This window comes from Lepidochelys kempii, chromosome 17 (genome assembly GCF_965140285.1).
Source record: "Lepidochelys kempii isolate rLepKem1 chromosome 17, rLepKem1.hap1, whole genome shotgun sequence".
NCBI classification, from domain to species: domain Eukaryota; kingdom Metazoa; phylum Chordata; order Testudines; family Cheloniidae; genus Lepidochelys; species Lepidochelys kempii.
Genome location: NC_136396.1, coordinates 17914740 through 17931165, shown reverse-complemented (window position 1 = coordinate 17931165; position 16426 = coordinate 17914740). Strand labels below are relative to the sequence as shown.

The 16426-nt window shown below is 45.5% G+C and overlaps 2 protein-coding genes across 3 annotated transcripts; one reads left to right on the top strand and one right to left on the bottom strand.

The window, feature by feature from the left end:
- Positions 1 to 125: 125 nt before the first annotated feature.
- On the top strand, positions 126 to 13543 carry RPAIN (RPA interacting protein). 2 transcript variants are annotated; one of them, XM_073315431.1, is made up of 7 exons: positions 126 to 257; positions 2136 to 2324; positions 3190 to 3253; positions 4166 to 4280; positions 4925 to 4988; positions 5553 to 5687; positions 6507 to 13543. In XM_073315431.1, exons 1-7 carry the CDS (start codon positions 180 to 182, stop codon positions 6534 to 6536), a joined length of 675 nt encoding a protein of 224 aa, XP_073171532.1. In that variant the 5' UTR covers positions 126 to 179; the 3' UTR covers positions 6537 to 13543. The 2 variants fall into 2 exon arrangements, with proteins under 2 accessions (XP_073171532.1, XP_073171531.1); XM_073315430.2 differs by lacking the exon at positions 6507 to 13543 and having other exon boundaries at positions 5553 to 6023.
- C1QBP (complement C1q binding protein) lies at positions 7257 to 14986 on the bottom strand. Its single transcript, XM_073315429.2, has 6 exons — positions 14680 to 14986; positions 12616 to 12766; positions 11915 to 12002; positions 11225 to 11320; positions 10092 to 10214; positions 7257 to 8761 (listed from the first exon to the last, which is right to left on the bottom strand). Exons 1-6 carry the CDS (start codon positions 14909 to 14911, stop codon positions 8612 to 8614), a joined length of 840 nt encoding a protein of 279 aa, XP_073171530.1. The 5' UTR covers positions 14912 to 14986; the 3' UTR covers positions 7257 to 8611.
- Positions 14987 to 16426: the final 1440 nt, after the last annotated feature.

Here is a 16426-nt window from a genome sequence, read left to right as displayed (position 1 = left end):
GCCAATCGCCGGGCAGGGGCCGGCTGGCTCCTCAGAACTACCGCTCCCAGCGTGCACCGGGCGGGGGCGCAGAGCGGGACTACAAGTCCCAGCGCGCACCGGGCGGGGGCGCAGAGCGGGACTACAAGTCCCAGCGCGCACCACGCAGGGCCGCGGCTGCGCTGGGTTGTGCGGGCGGCATGGAGGCGCTCGGGCCGCGGCATCGCGCTCTTTACAAGGGGGCCGCAGCCCCGCCCTGGAAGGAGACCTACCGCCGGGTGAGGGAAGGGTGCCCCCCCCCCCCGCCGGTAGAACGCGGGGGAGCCCAGCGTTCGCGCACTGGGTACATTGTAACGATTTCCCCACCCCGCGGCGGGCCGTTCTGCGCGCTGCCGGCCGACCCCCACCGGAGCCCCGCTCCTGGATCCCTCCAGCCGCTGCCCCGGGCTGGCTGCAGCTGAAGGGCAGGGGGGCCGGGGTCCCTCCCCTGGGCCTGGCCCGGTGCTTTACTGGCCGAGGTTGGGAAGGATGCGAGATCCAGGTGGCAGGATTCCCATGTCCACAGGCTGGGAGCGGAGCAGCCCTGCCCCGGGTGGGGAGACCCGTTAATAGGAACCGCTACTTTACAGTACCATTGGCACCATCTTGCAGAGCGGGAAACTGAGGCACGGAGGGATTGCGTGCTCAAGTGTAGGGCTAGAACCCAGGGCTTCTGACTCACCAGGCCAGTGTTTATGCGCTGGGCCGTGCTGTCTCCCTAACACCATTTTCGAGGCTAGGAGTATGGGCGTGTACCTGACACGGGTCACCCGTCCCTGATGCCTGTCCCTTATGTGGCGTGAGGGAGACCCTGGTGCCCGTTTACCTTAAGTGCACCAGGTTGCAGCTCTTTTCCGGCTCCTCCTGTACTTCTCCCCTGACCTTCTCATGCATGCACACCCTATATATGGCCCCACAAAATCACAGGACCTTCCTCTTCAACCTCCTCCGAGCGATGGCCAAAGTGGCCATCTACCACACCAGGGAGAGGGTTTTGGCTGAGGGGGTTCTCTGCAACCATGGGGCCTATTTCCAATCCTCCTCCTGTTCACGCATCCAGGCAGAGCGCCTCTGGGCGGCTCCCTTGATACCTTCGAGGAGCAGTGGATGCTCTCTGCTCTGGTGTCCCCTTCAGGTTCCCTTTTTTTGACCCTTTGACCTTCACACCTGCCCTTGTTATTTTTTTCTGTTGTCCCCCATAATCATTTAGTCCTGGGCTCATTGGCTCCTCCCCCTAGGCTGGGGGGAGGGCCCGTTAGTCATGGGTGGGCTTGCATCAGCCAACCTCCCCAGAACCCAATAGGACCCTTTTCAAACAGATCTAAGTTGGCCACTGCTTTGCTTTCAATGGCACCCTGAAAGCGACCTAGAAGGAAGAGTTGAATGGTGATCTTGTGCGCTTAGTGGCAGTGGGGGGAGACCGGAGCTGTTCTGATGGGCAACTGGTGAGCCTGAAGCCCTGTAGGGCTCCAAAACAAATTTCCTAGCTTCCTACTGCCAGTAGGACAACCTTGAGAAATAAATATGGTCAGGCTCTGATTTCAGGTCAATTCTCCTACTACCAACTTAACTTCTACCTTACCATCAACTCCAGATTATTCTTAAAAGAGAGAGAAGGGAATGGGGACAGCATATACAGCTGGCTGATAGCAGAACAAGTAATTTCTAGCCAGAAAAAGCCAAAGAATTGCCAGCCAAGTATGTATCTGAGTTGAGGTCTGGCGACACGCATAGGGGTTGTCATAGCAGCACCATAAAAATTTGGTCCCTGTGTATTAGAGACTGGGCAGAAAATACAGCTGTTTCTCTTGACTTACTTTCAGAATGGAGAAGTGAGATCCCATCTGCCCAGCCAAACTGGATTAAACCTGAGCTCTTGGCCTCCTGTAGACCTATCTGCTAATGGTCTAGGAGCCTGACTGCTCTCTGGTTCTGCCTACCTGCTCCAGCTGGGACTTCTCAAAAACCATGTTACTATTCCAGTCCTGTAATTTCTCAGTTTTTTTCAGTTACATCCCTGAGCTGTAAAATCAGTGTCTGGTTGCCCCGTTGTCCATCCAAAAGAAGAGGCATGACGCTAATGAATCCTGCATCCTCTATTTTGTCTTCTCTCAAAGCGCTGTGTGGAGAGACTTAAAAACAGTCGTGCCAAGCTGCTGGATAGATACCGCCAGGCTGGGGAGAATGTGCACTGCCATGCGCCAGGTGCTCTTCTCGTGCAGGAGGTGATGGAGGAGGAGTGGCAGGCCTTGCAGTCAGTGAACGTCAGCCTGCCCTCCCTCAGGAGAAAGGAGGCGCTGTCACAGGTCAGTGAGCTGGATTCTTGCGCATCATCTTGGAGACTCCCTATGCGTGGCTTCCCCATCGAACGACATTATAAACTGCATCTCCATCCTCAATCAGAGAAACATTTATTATTAACATTTATAACACTTCAGTCCCTCTAATGGGCCTGATCGTTCCTGTTATGTGCAGGCCCTTACACTTTCAAAAGCCTGTTTGCTTTAGGGCTCATCTTTAAACTCTCTGGGCTTCTCTCTGCTAATCAGGTGCTTCCCATCTCAAGATAATGTACATCTATTGTTATTTATATCTAGTACCCTTCTCCCCCACTACCCAAAAAGGTACGTAGCTGTAATGCCCTGCTTTAAGGATCTCATGCCTCTGGCTGGTCAGGATTTGCACAGCTCCAAAGTTGTGAGCTGCTTCAGCCATATGAGTGGAGGATCCAATATCAGGAGCTACTGCTACTCAGTCCCTTGTAGCTAGGAATGGGAAGTTCCCTTCAGCACCAATTGCATGTGAATCTTGTGATTCTGGGTGGTTGGTTGGTTTTTTTGCCTGGTTTTTAAAGATTAGTGTTATCTGTCTAATGTCTTAGAATGACACACCTACAAATGGATATAAAATGTTAAGGTTTGACGTTAAAGGGGATTGGAGCTGTATTTCCTTGAAACTTCTATCTAGCTTTAAAGGAGTCTGGAAACCTCTGCTTGCTAACTGTAAACCCATGGAAGTTGAGGAAACTCCCACTATCTAGTTGCAAAGGCAGCAGAGTCACTTGTTTGATTACTCTGGATTGTTTTAATGCAGTACTGTCCTGCTGATGTTGTGAAATAATGCTCCCCCACTTGCCTTAAAGAGAGGAATACTGATCGATGTATGTTTCAGGTGTTGGAGGACCCCGATGAACTAGCAGTACTGGAGGAAATCCAACAAGAGTTGATCTCACAAGGTAGCTTTTCAAAAAACATATTCTTGATATTGACACATGCCAATACCCTACGTGAGTCATTTTTAACCTTCCTGAAATCCTAGTCATCCATTTATTTGAAGCTGAACTTTCTTCTTGGTTTGGAAATCACGTGATTTCCAAAGGACTCTTTTAAAAAGATCCATGATCTCAGATGCTTTGGGATCCTGGTAGGTGGTTGGATGTGATTGGTAGTTTTGCTTTGTTACAACTCCAAGAGTTGAGTTAAATCATGGGATGTGTGAGAGGCCAACGAAGAACATGAGCTTGGACTGTTAGCGAGAGCTTTAGTTCCCTTGTGAAGGGTTGGAAGATCCATTGCTGGATAAGTAAAAATGTCCCAATATTTCCATTAAGAATAGAAAACATGAAGGTTATCTGTGATACAGAACAAGTGTTCTGAAACCTGATAATATATAAAATATTTGATTTTTGCCTCTCACCCGAATTTGACTTTCCCGTGAGCAGTCAATGACCAAATGACAGTCGTAATGGCACACAACAGATCTCCTTTTGTATCCTCTGAAATAAGAGTAGTCTGAGCACAGAACCGGAATCCAGAAGCTTCAGGCTCTGACACATCACGATCTCTGTTTCCCTATCTATAAAATAGGAGGATGTGAGGTGCAGTTGATTAATGCTTGTAAAATTTGAGATCTTTGGATGGAATGTGTAGTAGGCAGTTAGATTAGGATCATCTAAAGGTTTTCAGTGGGCAACATGAGTAAAGATTTTAAGTCAGAATCCCCTAATACTTTTGCAGCTGATCCAAAGAAAGACAAGTTACAAATAGTGACTAACCCAGATTTCTCTCTGCCTAGCCATAGCAATTTCATATTGACATTTGCCTTAGGTCAGTAGCCAGTGACAATTGTGGGGTTTTTTTTTAAACAGAACAGTTGACAATAGAAGAATATGAACGGAGTTTGCAGTTCGACCAGGAGTGCCTCAATGCAATGCTTGACAGCTTGGACACAGGCAACAAGATTATCTGTCCAGTGTGTAAAAGGTGAGGTGTGTTCCGGTCATCAAATGCTATATGTTAACTAACTCACCAGCCAGTAGATCTTCTGAATTCACCCAAGTATGTGATGTTGTCAAAGCTTAAACATCTTTTTATGCATGCTTTGTAACAGCTGGTGATTGGCTGATGAAGTCTAGCTTCATTCATTCATTCTTGCTGTAATAAGTGAGAGATAAGTGAAGAGATCCAGTTATCACTGGAATGCAGCGAGCTGTGTAACTCAGTAGGCCTTTAACAGCAACATGCTGTAAGAAGTTAAGGCCAGACCTCATATTTTGTGTGTAACATGACTTGAACACCTCAGCTTCATGCCTCTCTTCCATACCATTCATTGCATGAAGCATACTGTTGGGTATGCTGATGATCAAAATAGCCTTAAGTGGTACAGGGGATTCTGCAGTGAGTTGACAGTCATTCTCTGGCTGGAGATGCAGTTTGGCCTCTTGCATGGAGGAGAAAAAAAAAAGCAGACCTCTTTCTCTAGTAAGGGTTTGATTGTTACAGTTACTCAGAAGGCACAAATCCGGTGTGTGAGAGATGCTTCCAAAATCTAACTTCAGTCTTGCTGGAATTCAGTGTTTTCTCTTCTAGTTGTCAGTCAAGGTTATCGCATTGTGTTCTATTTCTAGGAATAACCTGACTGTGATGAGTCATTTGGTTTTATGCCAGTGTGGATTATACATCAGCGCACAGGTAAACTATAATTTAAGTGTTGTAGCACCTCAGAGTTCTGGGCAAAGTTGCCTCTCTCGTGAATGCTGGTGACAGAGCATTCATGTTTTTGTGCCCCCCTGTCTTGGTCCTATTTTGCACCCATACAAGCTTGATGGGAAGATGGCTGTGCAGAGCTGTGGTTCTCAGACTGTGGCCTGTAGAGCCCATCCCAGAAGTCCATTGAATGGAATGATTGGAAAACCAAGCAGCAGGGGCCTGGGAGAAGATAGGAGCCTATACATTCTCTCTCCTATTAAGCAGCATATAGAATAAAAAAAAGGCGAAGAAACCCAGTGTAGGAGCAGTTTGCATCTGAAGTGAATTATCCAGCATGTGGAGCTGTGCAGTCAGAAATGCTAGTTCTGAGTTATGTAAACTTGCTGCAAAGTGAAAAGGAGGACTTGTGGCACCTTAGAGACTAACAGATTTATTTGAGCATAAGCTTTCATGAGCTACAGCTCACTTCATCGGATGCATTCAGTGGAAAATACAGCAGGGAGATTAAAAGCACAAGATGAGTTTCTTAATCTATTTCTGTCTCAGGGTATGACAGAACAGAAGCTCCGGTCACTTCTAGAAGACAGTGTAACAGAACATGGTCATCAGTGTCTTCACAATCCTGAGTTCTCCATCACTAGTGGAATGGAGGGAGAAACCAATCTTCTCATGAGCTGTCCGGTGAGTCTAAATTGCCAAGGGAGTCTTGGGGAAGCACCCAATTCACGTGTGCTTCTCCATGTAGTAGGCAAAAACAAATCAACCTATTCAACTTAAAGGTTGTGCTGCTCCCCCTTTGACACCCCCATCCCGCAGACACCCCTTTCAGGAAGCTTCTGGGTTTGCAAAAACATGGCATTTTTGTGAGGAACATGACAGTATGGTTTCATTCCATTTTCTAATTTGGCTAGTTGTCCTTTACATGTATGATATGCAGTATGTGTTTCCCATGGCGTGTAACACAAATGGAACTATTGGGTTAAGTAATTTATCTCCTGAATAAACAGGCTCTTTTACTAAAATCAAAGATGTCTTTATAAGAATATATATTTTTTAAAATACAAATTACTCTTCATCTTTGTTTCCTTTTTTCTAGTTGTCTCGCCTTAGACAACCTAGTGATATGGACTCATCTGTGTTTTACTTTCTGGTTCTCCCGCACTAGCAGTGTGGCAGAGTTGGATTGCAAACACTGCAGGGAATACTTAAATTTAAATCCACAAGACTACTTTTCATTTCAGTAACAAGCTGTGAAACCATTTTGATGTCAGCGTACTGAAAGCTTGTTTGTAGAAGTCCCAAATGTTAGGCTGAAATCAACATAACCTTTAGACATAGTAGGGTCCCCTCTTGAATTTCTCCCTGTGCACAGACCAAACCAAGGCTTAGTCGGAGGTACCTCTTAGCATTAGTGCCCATGAGGCTTGACCTTGTTCTAGTGTTACAATTACTGTTGTATAGTCTATACATGTAAGTGACTGGGCCCTTTCTTTTCTAAAGGTCTGTGACTCTTGGACAGTCCTCCTGTAACTACAACCCTGCTGGGGTTTCTCTATGGAAAGAATACACTAGTAAGATCCTTCCTTCAGCCTCTAAGCAACTTGGATGGCATCCTGCACATCTTTTCTTTTTATATTTAACTGTATATAATTTTGTACTTTAATACTGGATATCAAGCAATATTGGCTTAATCTGCACTTTTGATAGCTGAATAAATATTTGAAATGAGATGTGGCTGTTCATATGAGGCAAGCCTCCCCACAATCTTGAAGTCAGCACAAGCCTTCCCATAACTTACTGCTGCCTCTCTAGCTTTTCATTCATTTCCTGTTCTGCAGAAAGAACAGAAGGGGCTCTGCCTGTCTCAGCTTGTGTAGTTACATGTGACATACTTTAGAGCAGGAGGTGCCTGCTCCACAGTTGATGGAAAATTTCAGTTGTGAAATGTAAGTGAACATACACAAAGAACAAAGGTACCATTTTAGACAAACTGGCACTTACAAAAATTACACTAAAGTCTCCCCTCTCACGGGCTCTAATGTCCCTATCATTGCTACTACAGCTGAACCCCTGACCTTTATCATAGGAAAGGCTTTAATACATACCAGGTCCAAACAGTAAAAGCATATGTGCAAGTGAATAGAAAGTGTGATATAGCGCATCTTTAACCTCAACCTTGAGCCAGACACAAGCTATGACTAGCATGCAGTGACAAATGTGAAATGACATAAAAACTCAACTATCACTTCCTTTTGTGTGTATAGGGTAGTACTTTAAAGTAACAGTTATGATACAGTAGTGCCCTCTTTATCAGAGTAGGGCAGTCACATCTTATGTTTTCAGAATCACTGATGTGACAGATCCATGCTCCTGGGGAATATGTCTGGTAGTTTTCAACAGGACTGTGATAAGGGTAAACAAAACAACCTAGATGCACTCTTGATCTCAAATGCTTCAGTTATAGCACATCAGCCCCAACCATTCTAAATAAAGATCACTGTAGTTTTGATTTGGTGTTGACTGAGTGAGCTAAACAGCTGGCATATAGAAGAACTCATGCAAGTACAGCTAATTGAGCTGCCAGCTGGGTTATGAAAAACCCAACCCAAGGATGGAGGGTTCCTATGTTTATTTAACTTGTACTAAACAATGTATTTGAAAGATTAGATACTAGAAATAGAATATTTTAACATGTCAAGGAAAACAAACATTGATAAAAAATGTTAAGTAACCAGATAAAGGGTAGTGCTCATCTGAAATACTACAGAGTCTGTGCATGCTTAACATTAACCAATATGAGCTGGGCCTTCCAAGTTGTCAGGAACTCAACCTAGTTCCTGACATCAGAGTTTCCTTTCAACAGTGCAGTCAAATTAATCCAGCGAGCCTAGTTTTACTACATCATATTTAGAATCCACTGATGCCAATTATTTATCCAAAAATGAGGAATAGGGGCAAGGGAGAGGTATCTTCACAATGCACAAGTCTGCCTGCAAGATTTGTCACGCGGGTATCTAACCATTAGGAAGGGGCCTGAGAAACCAACTCCTATAAGATGAAAGTCAGTGTTGGCAGCTCTGTCATCAGTCTGGATAAGATCTGAACTATTCATCTAGAAACAATATGCTTCCCCTCCTGCCTTCAATCACCTTCTGTGTTAAGGCAAATTAGTTTAACAGTAATATTTTATAGACTACCATAAATAAAATGCAGTCTGTAAATTTTAAGAACTCAACTTCCCCGTGACCGGCAGAAAGGCATCTGTGACTTTAAGTATTTGCCTCTGACCAATTTACACCACTTCTTAACCAGCAACAGTAAAGCAGAAAGAAAGGTTTTTTTCTTGAGCGGATTTTATTCTTCATGTCATTATATCATGTTTCTTAATTGTACAAAAATACCCAAAAGGGTGTGAGAATGACATAAAACTTAAAATCCAGGCTGCAACATAAATTAAATTTGAAATGCAATCATTGAGAATCATTTTGTTTTCCATGATGGGTTTATCCCACTTCGAAGTTTTAAACTTACTGGTGGTATCAGCTGCGGGTAAGAGCACTGCTACAGGGTATCCATGGTTAAAGGCTTTGACTTTTAATTTCCCATTACTGACATTTGACAAAGCTTTTAAGGTCTTCAAGGAATCTAATGTACTCCTGGTGCTCCAGTGCAGTGCTGAGCTCAATTAACTCATCAGCAAATGTGTTGTCCACTCCTCGGTCAGCCAAGAAATCCATTAAGTGGTCATACAAAGCCTGCAAGAAATTATTAAACAAAGGATTATTATAGATAAGCATTGCTTTTAAATGCCCTTTTGTATTTCATTTTCCACTCAGAAGAAGTGAATGTCTTTTCCCAAAATGGATAAAATCCGTTCCCTTCCTCACAGCAGGCCTGAGCTAGGAGCAAGATTTAAAGGAGACCTCTAATGGATGGATCACATTTATTTTCTACTAAACTGCACCCAACTAATACTGAGATGGTGTGATGACAATGTAAGCTAGTAAATCAAGTCTGTTGAAGACCATCTGCATCACCAAAAAGCCTTTTATCCCATCCAAGATTTTCTTTGTAATGCTGTGTATTTAAAGTTTGGACACAAGTTATTTTCAATACTGTCTGGCCAGCATGGTCAGAAGACTGGTACCAGAGGTACAGACCTGTTCAATTAAGATTCAGTTCCTTTCCAAATTATACATTGCATTTTTTCATATTCGTGTATTTTTAGAGTTGCAAGTAGACTTGTGTGATAATTCCCCCCCAAAGAACACATTTTGTACTAAGCAGTAAATGCAAACCAGGGATGTAGAAGACCTTCCCCTTTGCCAAATCTGATTGTGTATGTTTTAAAAAAACCCAAACCTAACCATCAGCATCTCAACCTCTGGCATTATCAGTAGGACTGTTCCAACCAGAGAGTCACACTTCTTGATACAGGCCTGAGCCTGCAAAAGGACTTGCACATATGAACCCTTCCTCCAACATGGATTTCCAGTTAAATCACTGGCATTTAGAGGGTATCAGCAGGTGCCTGGTGAGGTTTTTGGTAAATACACAAAAATATGCATAATAAAATGTGCCAGTAACACACAGACAGAAGAACATGCATGAGTGTCTGCTAACTTTACCTTAAATCATCTGTCAATTTTTCACACAACTGGGATAATTTCACTAACAGATACTCAGTCCATTCTACAGATGAGCCTGCAGACCTCTCACTGACTTCAATTTATCTTAGGTACATAAATGGCCCCCATCACAGTAGTATCTGAGCACCTCATAGATCTATATTCATCTTCACAGCATCCCTACAAGGGATAGCAGTGTTGTTATCCCCATTTTACAGATAGGGAATTGAGGTACATAATTGCCTAAAGTCACACAGGAAGCCTGGGGCAGAAGTAGGGAATAGCAAGGACCCTAACCACTGGACTCTCCTTCTCAAAGAGAGCTCCTCACCAAGAAGCAATCCCAGGACAGGGTTCCTGGTGACTATATCAACATCTAGAGAGATAATCAAGTGGGATGAGTTGAGCTAAGCTCCAATGCAGTCTAGTGTGCTACGCGGGTTTTAGCTGCACCTACCCAGTCAAGAGAGTCTGTGCTGAGAGTGTAGTTGGTGTCCTTCCAGTCTGATTCTCCAGTGGGCTGAAAGCTGACCTCCCGAATTGAGAAAATGTCACTCTCCTCCTCTTCCCCATGTCCAATCTGACACAAGAAATGAGATCTGTGAGGAAGAACTGCCCAAACTGGAGAGCACCTTCAGCCATTACGTTCTGGATCAGGAACGTTATTCAGATGGTAAAAGCTATGGAGCCTAACACCATATGACTGACACATGGTAAAGCTGTGTACACTTGCAGTTTTTGCTTATTAACATACTTAGGAGTCCCTAGTTCGCCTCTTGCTGTGTACATGTGGTAAGGACACTTGCACAAAGACACACAATTTGCCATAACGGATCAATCCACCATTATTTGTTGCCCATTATCCTGTCTCTGACCAGTGGCCAGTACCAGTTGCTTCAGAGGAAAATGTACAAAATCTTCTAATAGACAATTCTAGAATATCCCAAGAAGAAGATTCCTCCTAAATGTTGTCAACTAGAGTCTGGCTTATACTATGAAGCATTAAGGATTTTATTAAGGTGTTTTTTTTTGTTTTTTTTTAAAGTCAAATGCAACTGCAATGTTCTCAGCAGAAGAAATGTCTAACTTATTTTGGAATTCTACTACTCTTGGTCTCAATGACACCTAGTGACAATGGATTCCACAAGTCAATTATGCATTGTGTAGAAATATATTTCCTTTTATAAGTTTTGAATTGCTGTCTTTCAAGTTACGGTACACTGCAAAAGATTGCTGCTCACTTCCTTCTGCCTACTTTGTTCAGCAGAAGCTATTAGAACAGAGGAAAGCAAGCAGCTATACTTAGGGAAGTGAGATCTGGATATACAGAGTGGAGTGGAACTTCCCAGCTCTGCAAACACTTAAAACCTTTTATTGTGTCGCACTGAACAAGATGGTAATAGGACTGTGTATAGATTATGGAAGATGATATATGTTGTACAGCAAAATCTTGCCTGATCAGACAAGAGGAATAAGATGATGGCAAAATCATGCCACAGTCAAGAGGATAATGTGTACAGAATCAGAGTGCATTGTCCCTCTCAACACATAATTACCAGTGGTTCACTTCCTCCAAATCATGATACCTACCTCATCCTCAGGATAGTGGCAGTCAAGCACAAGAGTCTGTTTGGGATCATCTTTTGTTACTTCTACAACAAAGTTAGGAGTCGATGTAAGTTCAGGCTATGAAAAGTAAGAAGAACATCACATTAGCATTGGACTCCACCTATGCTAGGTAACTACTTTCTACACGAAGACCAGTGGGAAAAGCAGGTAGTGCATAAGCCAACTGCTACAAACCTCAAACTGGTTTGTTTTTAAGACACTACAGAGATTCCTTGAATATGTCCAATATCGGTGTTCACAGCAAAGCAAGTTTTTACCTCAAAACCATCACATCACTCACTTTAAAAGTGGTAAGTGATACTATTTACTAACTACTGTAATACCGGCTGATTAAATCCCACCATCACCATAAATATAGATGACCTTATAAAAGATCAAGGGGTGTGTGAATATATTTATGGATTGAGATTTTTTTTTAACTGTACTTCATCACAGCAAGTTGCAAAGGTAGCCATAAGTTCAAACATCTGAGTCCCTTCATCTTAGCTACAAAGGATCCTCTTGTATGGGCACATTTTAGGCCTACCAGGTGTCTTTCTTCCTTTGATATGGCAATGAGAGGGTAGTTAAATGGTAGACCAGGCAAAAGCCTAATGTCCTGCTCTACTACAGTGTACTTATTGAAAGGGTACATAAAGGCTGTACATTTACCTCCTGTTCATCAGCTTTCTGTCCTTCTTGTGGCTCTTCATCAAATGTTGGTGGAATGCTGTTGTTAATGTTGAATGTAACTGTAATCCTTCAACACAACATAACAAGAGGATGAGATTAAATACCAGATAAAAGCCACACTAGTTGAACAACTGATACGGCTCTATTCCTGCTCACAAAGTTTCAGGTGCTTATTCTATCTGTGATGTCAATAACGGGGCCTGAAGTACATTATGTGCTTCACTGAATTTCCCCTGCACTTCGTATGGTGTGCTACTCTTAAGGATAAATTTTAAGATAAGACCACTGCACAAAGTTTAAACCCCATAAATTCCCTGTATTTATGAACGAATGTATTCTCAGTTTACTAGGTTAAAATCTTGTTTCCTGTTCCCCCCTAGAGTGAAATGGTGCCATGAATCCTGAGAAGACACAGGGCAAGCGACAATGGCAGAGTATACCACATTGCCCTACAGGATGGAAAAATAAAGTGACTTCAAAGCTTTTGTAATCTCCACTTGGCCTGGATGACAGCACAAAGTGACACTGGGAAGCAGTACTAAGTTAATAGCTTTTCATTAACACAACATCTATCATGGACAAGACGTGCTTACCCTGCTTCACTGGAATTTAAACTAAGTCCTTATGTTCACTGACAAGATCAAATATCAGCTCTGCGAAAAAACCCATCTCACGCTTACCTCTCACCAGCTATTTTCCGCAACAATTTGGCTTCAGTGCCATGCACTTCTAGCTCCCACCCTCCAGACATCTTGGGCAGGGATTTATGTTTCTGGATCTTCTTCTCCTCTTTAATTTCATCTATCAGAAACTCTGCAAATGCTTTGTCCCCTGGGAGGAATAAAAAGAGATGAAAATATTAAAACACCTGGGTTAGAGAAATATTGTTCCCTACCGGCTAGAAGAGAAAACGAAGTTAGGCCTCCAGGATTCTATTTCTAGTTTAGTCACTGACTTGACCAAATAACGTCTGTGTACCTCAGTTTATCCTGGTATAAAATGGTGATGGTGGGGAGGTAATACCACATACCTTATACTAAGGTTACAAGGCCTACTAGTTCATAAAAGAGTTTATAATGTTCAGCTGAAAAGCACTATACTGAAGAGGGCAAAGAATTAAAGTGTGTGCAGAGTGATGACGTGTAAGAGCTCGTAATTTGCCAAAGGGGCTGAAGTTCTGTACAAAGAGTTAAATAACAAGTCTTTACTAAAATACATTAAAAGCTGTTCTTTCAATACATACAAGTATTGATACAGGTACAATACACGAGGAAAAAAGCACCTAAATTATTAATGAAGTGAGCACAAGAACTTGGATGGAATCACTGGAGTCTTAAGCAGGGTTCCTAGTGACTACAATGGACCTCAGGCATCAGAATCTGCCCTACAGGGCCTAAGTGTGAAGTCAGAGGGTAATAATCCCAATGTACCTCCATGACTGAGACTTGATTACAATACAGATAAATACCTGTTTTACCATCCACCCAAGGAGCTCACACTGCTTTGCAAACATTATGTTTCATAAACCCCTTCCATAAGGCAGGTGAATTATCCTTATTTCACCACTGGGTTTGCTGAAGTTAACGCGGGGGAAGGGGGTTGGGGAGGGAGAAGAGACACAGGACTGACACATAACAGAAAAAAGTTAAGTTTCAGAGTAGCAGCCATATTAGTCTGTATTCGCAAAAAGAAAAGGAGTACTTGTGGCACCTTAGAGACGAACCAATTTATTTGAGCATAAGCTTTCGTGAGCTACAGCTCACTTCATCGGATGCATTCAGTGGAAAATACAGTGGGGAGATTTATATACATAGAGAACATGAAACAATGGGTGTTACCATACACACTGTAAGGAGAGTGATCACTTAAGGTGAGCTATTACCAGGAAGGGGGGGGGGGAGCCTTTTGTAGTGATAATCCAGGTGGGCCATTTCCAGCAGTTGACAAGAACGTCTGAGGAACAGTTGGGGGGTGTGTGTGTGGAATAAACATAGGGAAATAGTTTTACTTTGTGTAATGACCCATCCACTCCCAGTCTCAATTCAAGCCTAAGTTAATTGCATCGTTTGCAAATTAATTCCAATTCAGCAGTCTCTCCTTGGAGTCTGTTTTTGAGAAAAGTTAAGTGACTTCCCAAGGTCACACATTTTGCCAGTGACAAAGACAGGACCAGAGTCCCACAGACCCAACTCCCAGTTCTGCTGGAGTGTACATAAATCTCCCCACTGTATTTTCCACTGAATGCGTCCGATGCAGTGGGCTGTAGCTCCCGATGGTTCGTCTCTGAGGTGCCCCAAGCCCTCCTGTTCTTTCTGCTAGAGTCAGACATCTGCCACCCACCCCCACCCCGCACCTGGATGCCCAGGAGACTCTGGGCCTAGGGACTGCTGGGATGCGGAGGACGCAGGAGCCCCGGGACACGGTCGCGCCCCGAGGGCCCATACCGGCTCTCAGCTGCGCAGTGCGGCCGAGCGAGAGCCCAGGAGGAAAGCGCAGGCCGCCGCCGCCAGGCAGGGAACATCCCGGACACACACGGGGGCCGCTCACGGCGGCGGATCTTCCGAGGGAGGGAGCCCGGGCCCTCCGCCGCCCCGGGCCGCAGCTCGGTAGCGGAGCGTCCGCCGGGGCGTGTGACCTGCGCACTGACCGCCCAGGCCAGGCAGGACCCGGCGGGACGGGCCCGCCCCGGGCCTAGGAAACCCCGCTCTTCTCCCAGGGCCCCCCGCCCCGCGGCCCGCCCTTACCCTCGGTGTGGAGGCCGCCGCAGCCGCAGGACACGCCGGCGGGAGGGGCCCGCTGGGGCCGCAGGAGGCCGGGCCGCTGGGTCCCGGCGGCGTCCCCGCGGAGCAGCCAGAGGCTGCGGGTGAAGGGGCGGGCGTCGCAGAGCAGGGCCGCGGGCCGCCGCAGCAGCGGGGCGGGCGGCGGCAGCGGGCGGAGGGCGGCGGCGGCGGCGCGGAGGGCCCGGGCCAGCAGCATCCTGCCGGGAGCGCGAGGCCGAGTGAGGCGGCGGCACGTGCGGGAGCAGAGGACAGGCGCCGGCCCCTCCCCCGGAAGGGCAAGACGTCATCACCCGGAAGCGCTTCTCCCCCCTTTGGGGGGGGCGGGTAGGCCTCGGCGCCGCGTGCGCACGGCCTGGGGGCGGGTCCCGGGGCAGCCGCCGCCGCCCCCGCCCCCAACCCCTCGGCCTGGGTGGGGCGGGAGCGCCCCTGAGCCCCGCGTGCGAGGCGCTGTACAAATGGAGCCAAGAGTCCCCGCCCCGCGGCTCCATTTAAGAGCGTGTGGCCGGCTGGAGTGGGCCCACGCGCTACCTAGGGCGAACCTCTGCCTGAAAGGCTTCCGGCAGCCGCTCGCTCAGCTGCGCCCTGGGGTTCCCAACTGTGGCTGGGCCTGTTCCTGGAGGTTTCATCACATGACATAATCTTCCCTAAACGATTAACCCCACAGCGTCCATGGAGAGCCAGAGGCCCAGGAAAGCAGTGGACGCATCCTAATCCCATCCCCTTGTCTCCATTTCGGCCTTTGCTCACACAGGTAGCCGCTGAGCTTGGTTCCCACCGCCGCTGTACCCTAGGGGTGTGAAGGCTGAGCCCCAGGAATTCTTTCTTCCTGCAAAAAGCCAACACCCGATTTCAGCACAAAGCAAGTGTAGGCTGCAGGAGAGAGTAACCGTAGCCACAGTTTTCAAAAGTGACTAGCAATTGTGGATGCCAATTTGAGATACCTTCAAGTATAGGCAAAAAGAAAAGGAGGATTTGTGGCACCTTAGAGACTAACAAATTTATCTGAGCATAAGCTGCCGTGAGCTACAGCTGTAGCTGTCTCACTGAGCTGTAGCTCACCAAGCTTATGCTCAAATAAATTTTAGTCTCTAAGGTGCCACAAGTCCTCCTTTTTGCAGATACAAACTAACATGGCTGCTACTCTGAAACCTTCAAGTATAGATGGTCAAGGTCCACATTTCTTGGTCAAAGTCCAGACTCCAGAGAAAATAATGAAGATAAATAAAAAGATGTAAGGGTCCACTTAAAAGCATCTGGCAGGCTGGATTTGGCCCACGGTCTACCTATTGAGTATCTCTGCCTTAAAGGCTTCAGGCAGTTGAACAGCCACTGAAAATTACAACCCTTTAATGCACTTCAAGCTGGTCACCTACAATCATGACTCTTCAACTTTTCCTTCATTTTTGCAAGTCCCCTTAAATTTATTTGAAAATAGAAATAAGGCAAAAAATAACCTAGTTCTAATATACTAATATTAATTTTAAAAGAAGGACTGACCAGGGGACATACACCCTGGCATAACACGCTGACTTTTTGTATGTTAGTGATGTTACCCTCTAATGACCAGCTCTCAAAAAAAAAAAAAAAAAAAAGCTCCAGGATGGATGGGAGTTTAGCCATCTCTTTATTATGGGAAAGTCAAATGTACAAATTAGTTATTTCTGAATGGATCTCCCATCCCCCACCCAATCCCCAAACATATTGTTAATAG

Coding starts and splice junctions, on each gene's coding strand:
- C1QBP (XM_073315429.2), bottom strand. CDS start 14,911: ATGCTGCTGGCCCGGGCCCTCCGCGCCGCCGCCGCCGCCCTCCGCCCG. Junction 12,767..14,679: donor CGGCGGCCTCCACACCGAGG/GTAAGGGCGGGC, acceptor TATTCCTCCCAG/GGGACAAAGCATTTGCAGAG. Junction 12,003..12,615: donor CGGAAAATAGCTGGTGAGAG/GTAAGCGTGAGA, acceptor GTTGTGTTGAAG/GATTACAGTTACATTCAACA.
- RPAIN (XM_073315430.2), top strand. CDS start 180: ATGGAGGCGCTCGGGCCGCGGCATCGCGCTCTTTACAAGGGGGCCGCA. Junction 2,325..3,189: donor GAAAGGAGGCGCTGTCACAG/GTCAGTGAGCTG, acceptor TGTATGTTTCAG/GTGTTGGAGGACCCCGATGA. Junction 4,281..4,924: donor ATCTGTCCAGTGTGTAAAAG/GTGAGGTGTGTT, acceptor TTCTATTTCTAG/GAATAACCTGACTGTGATGA.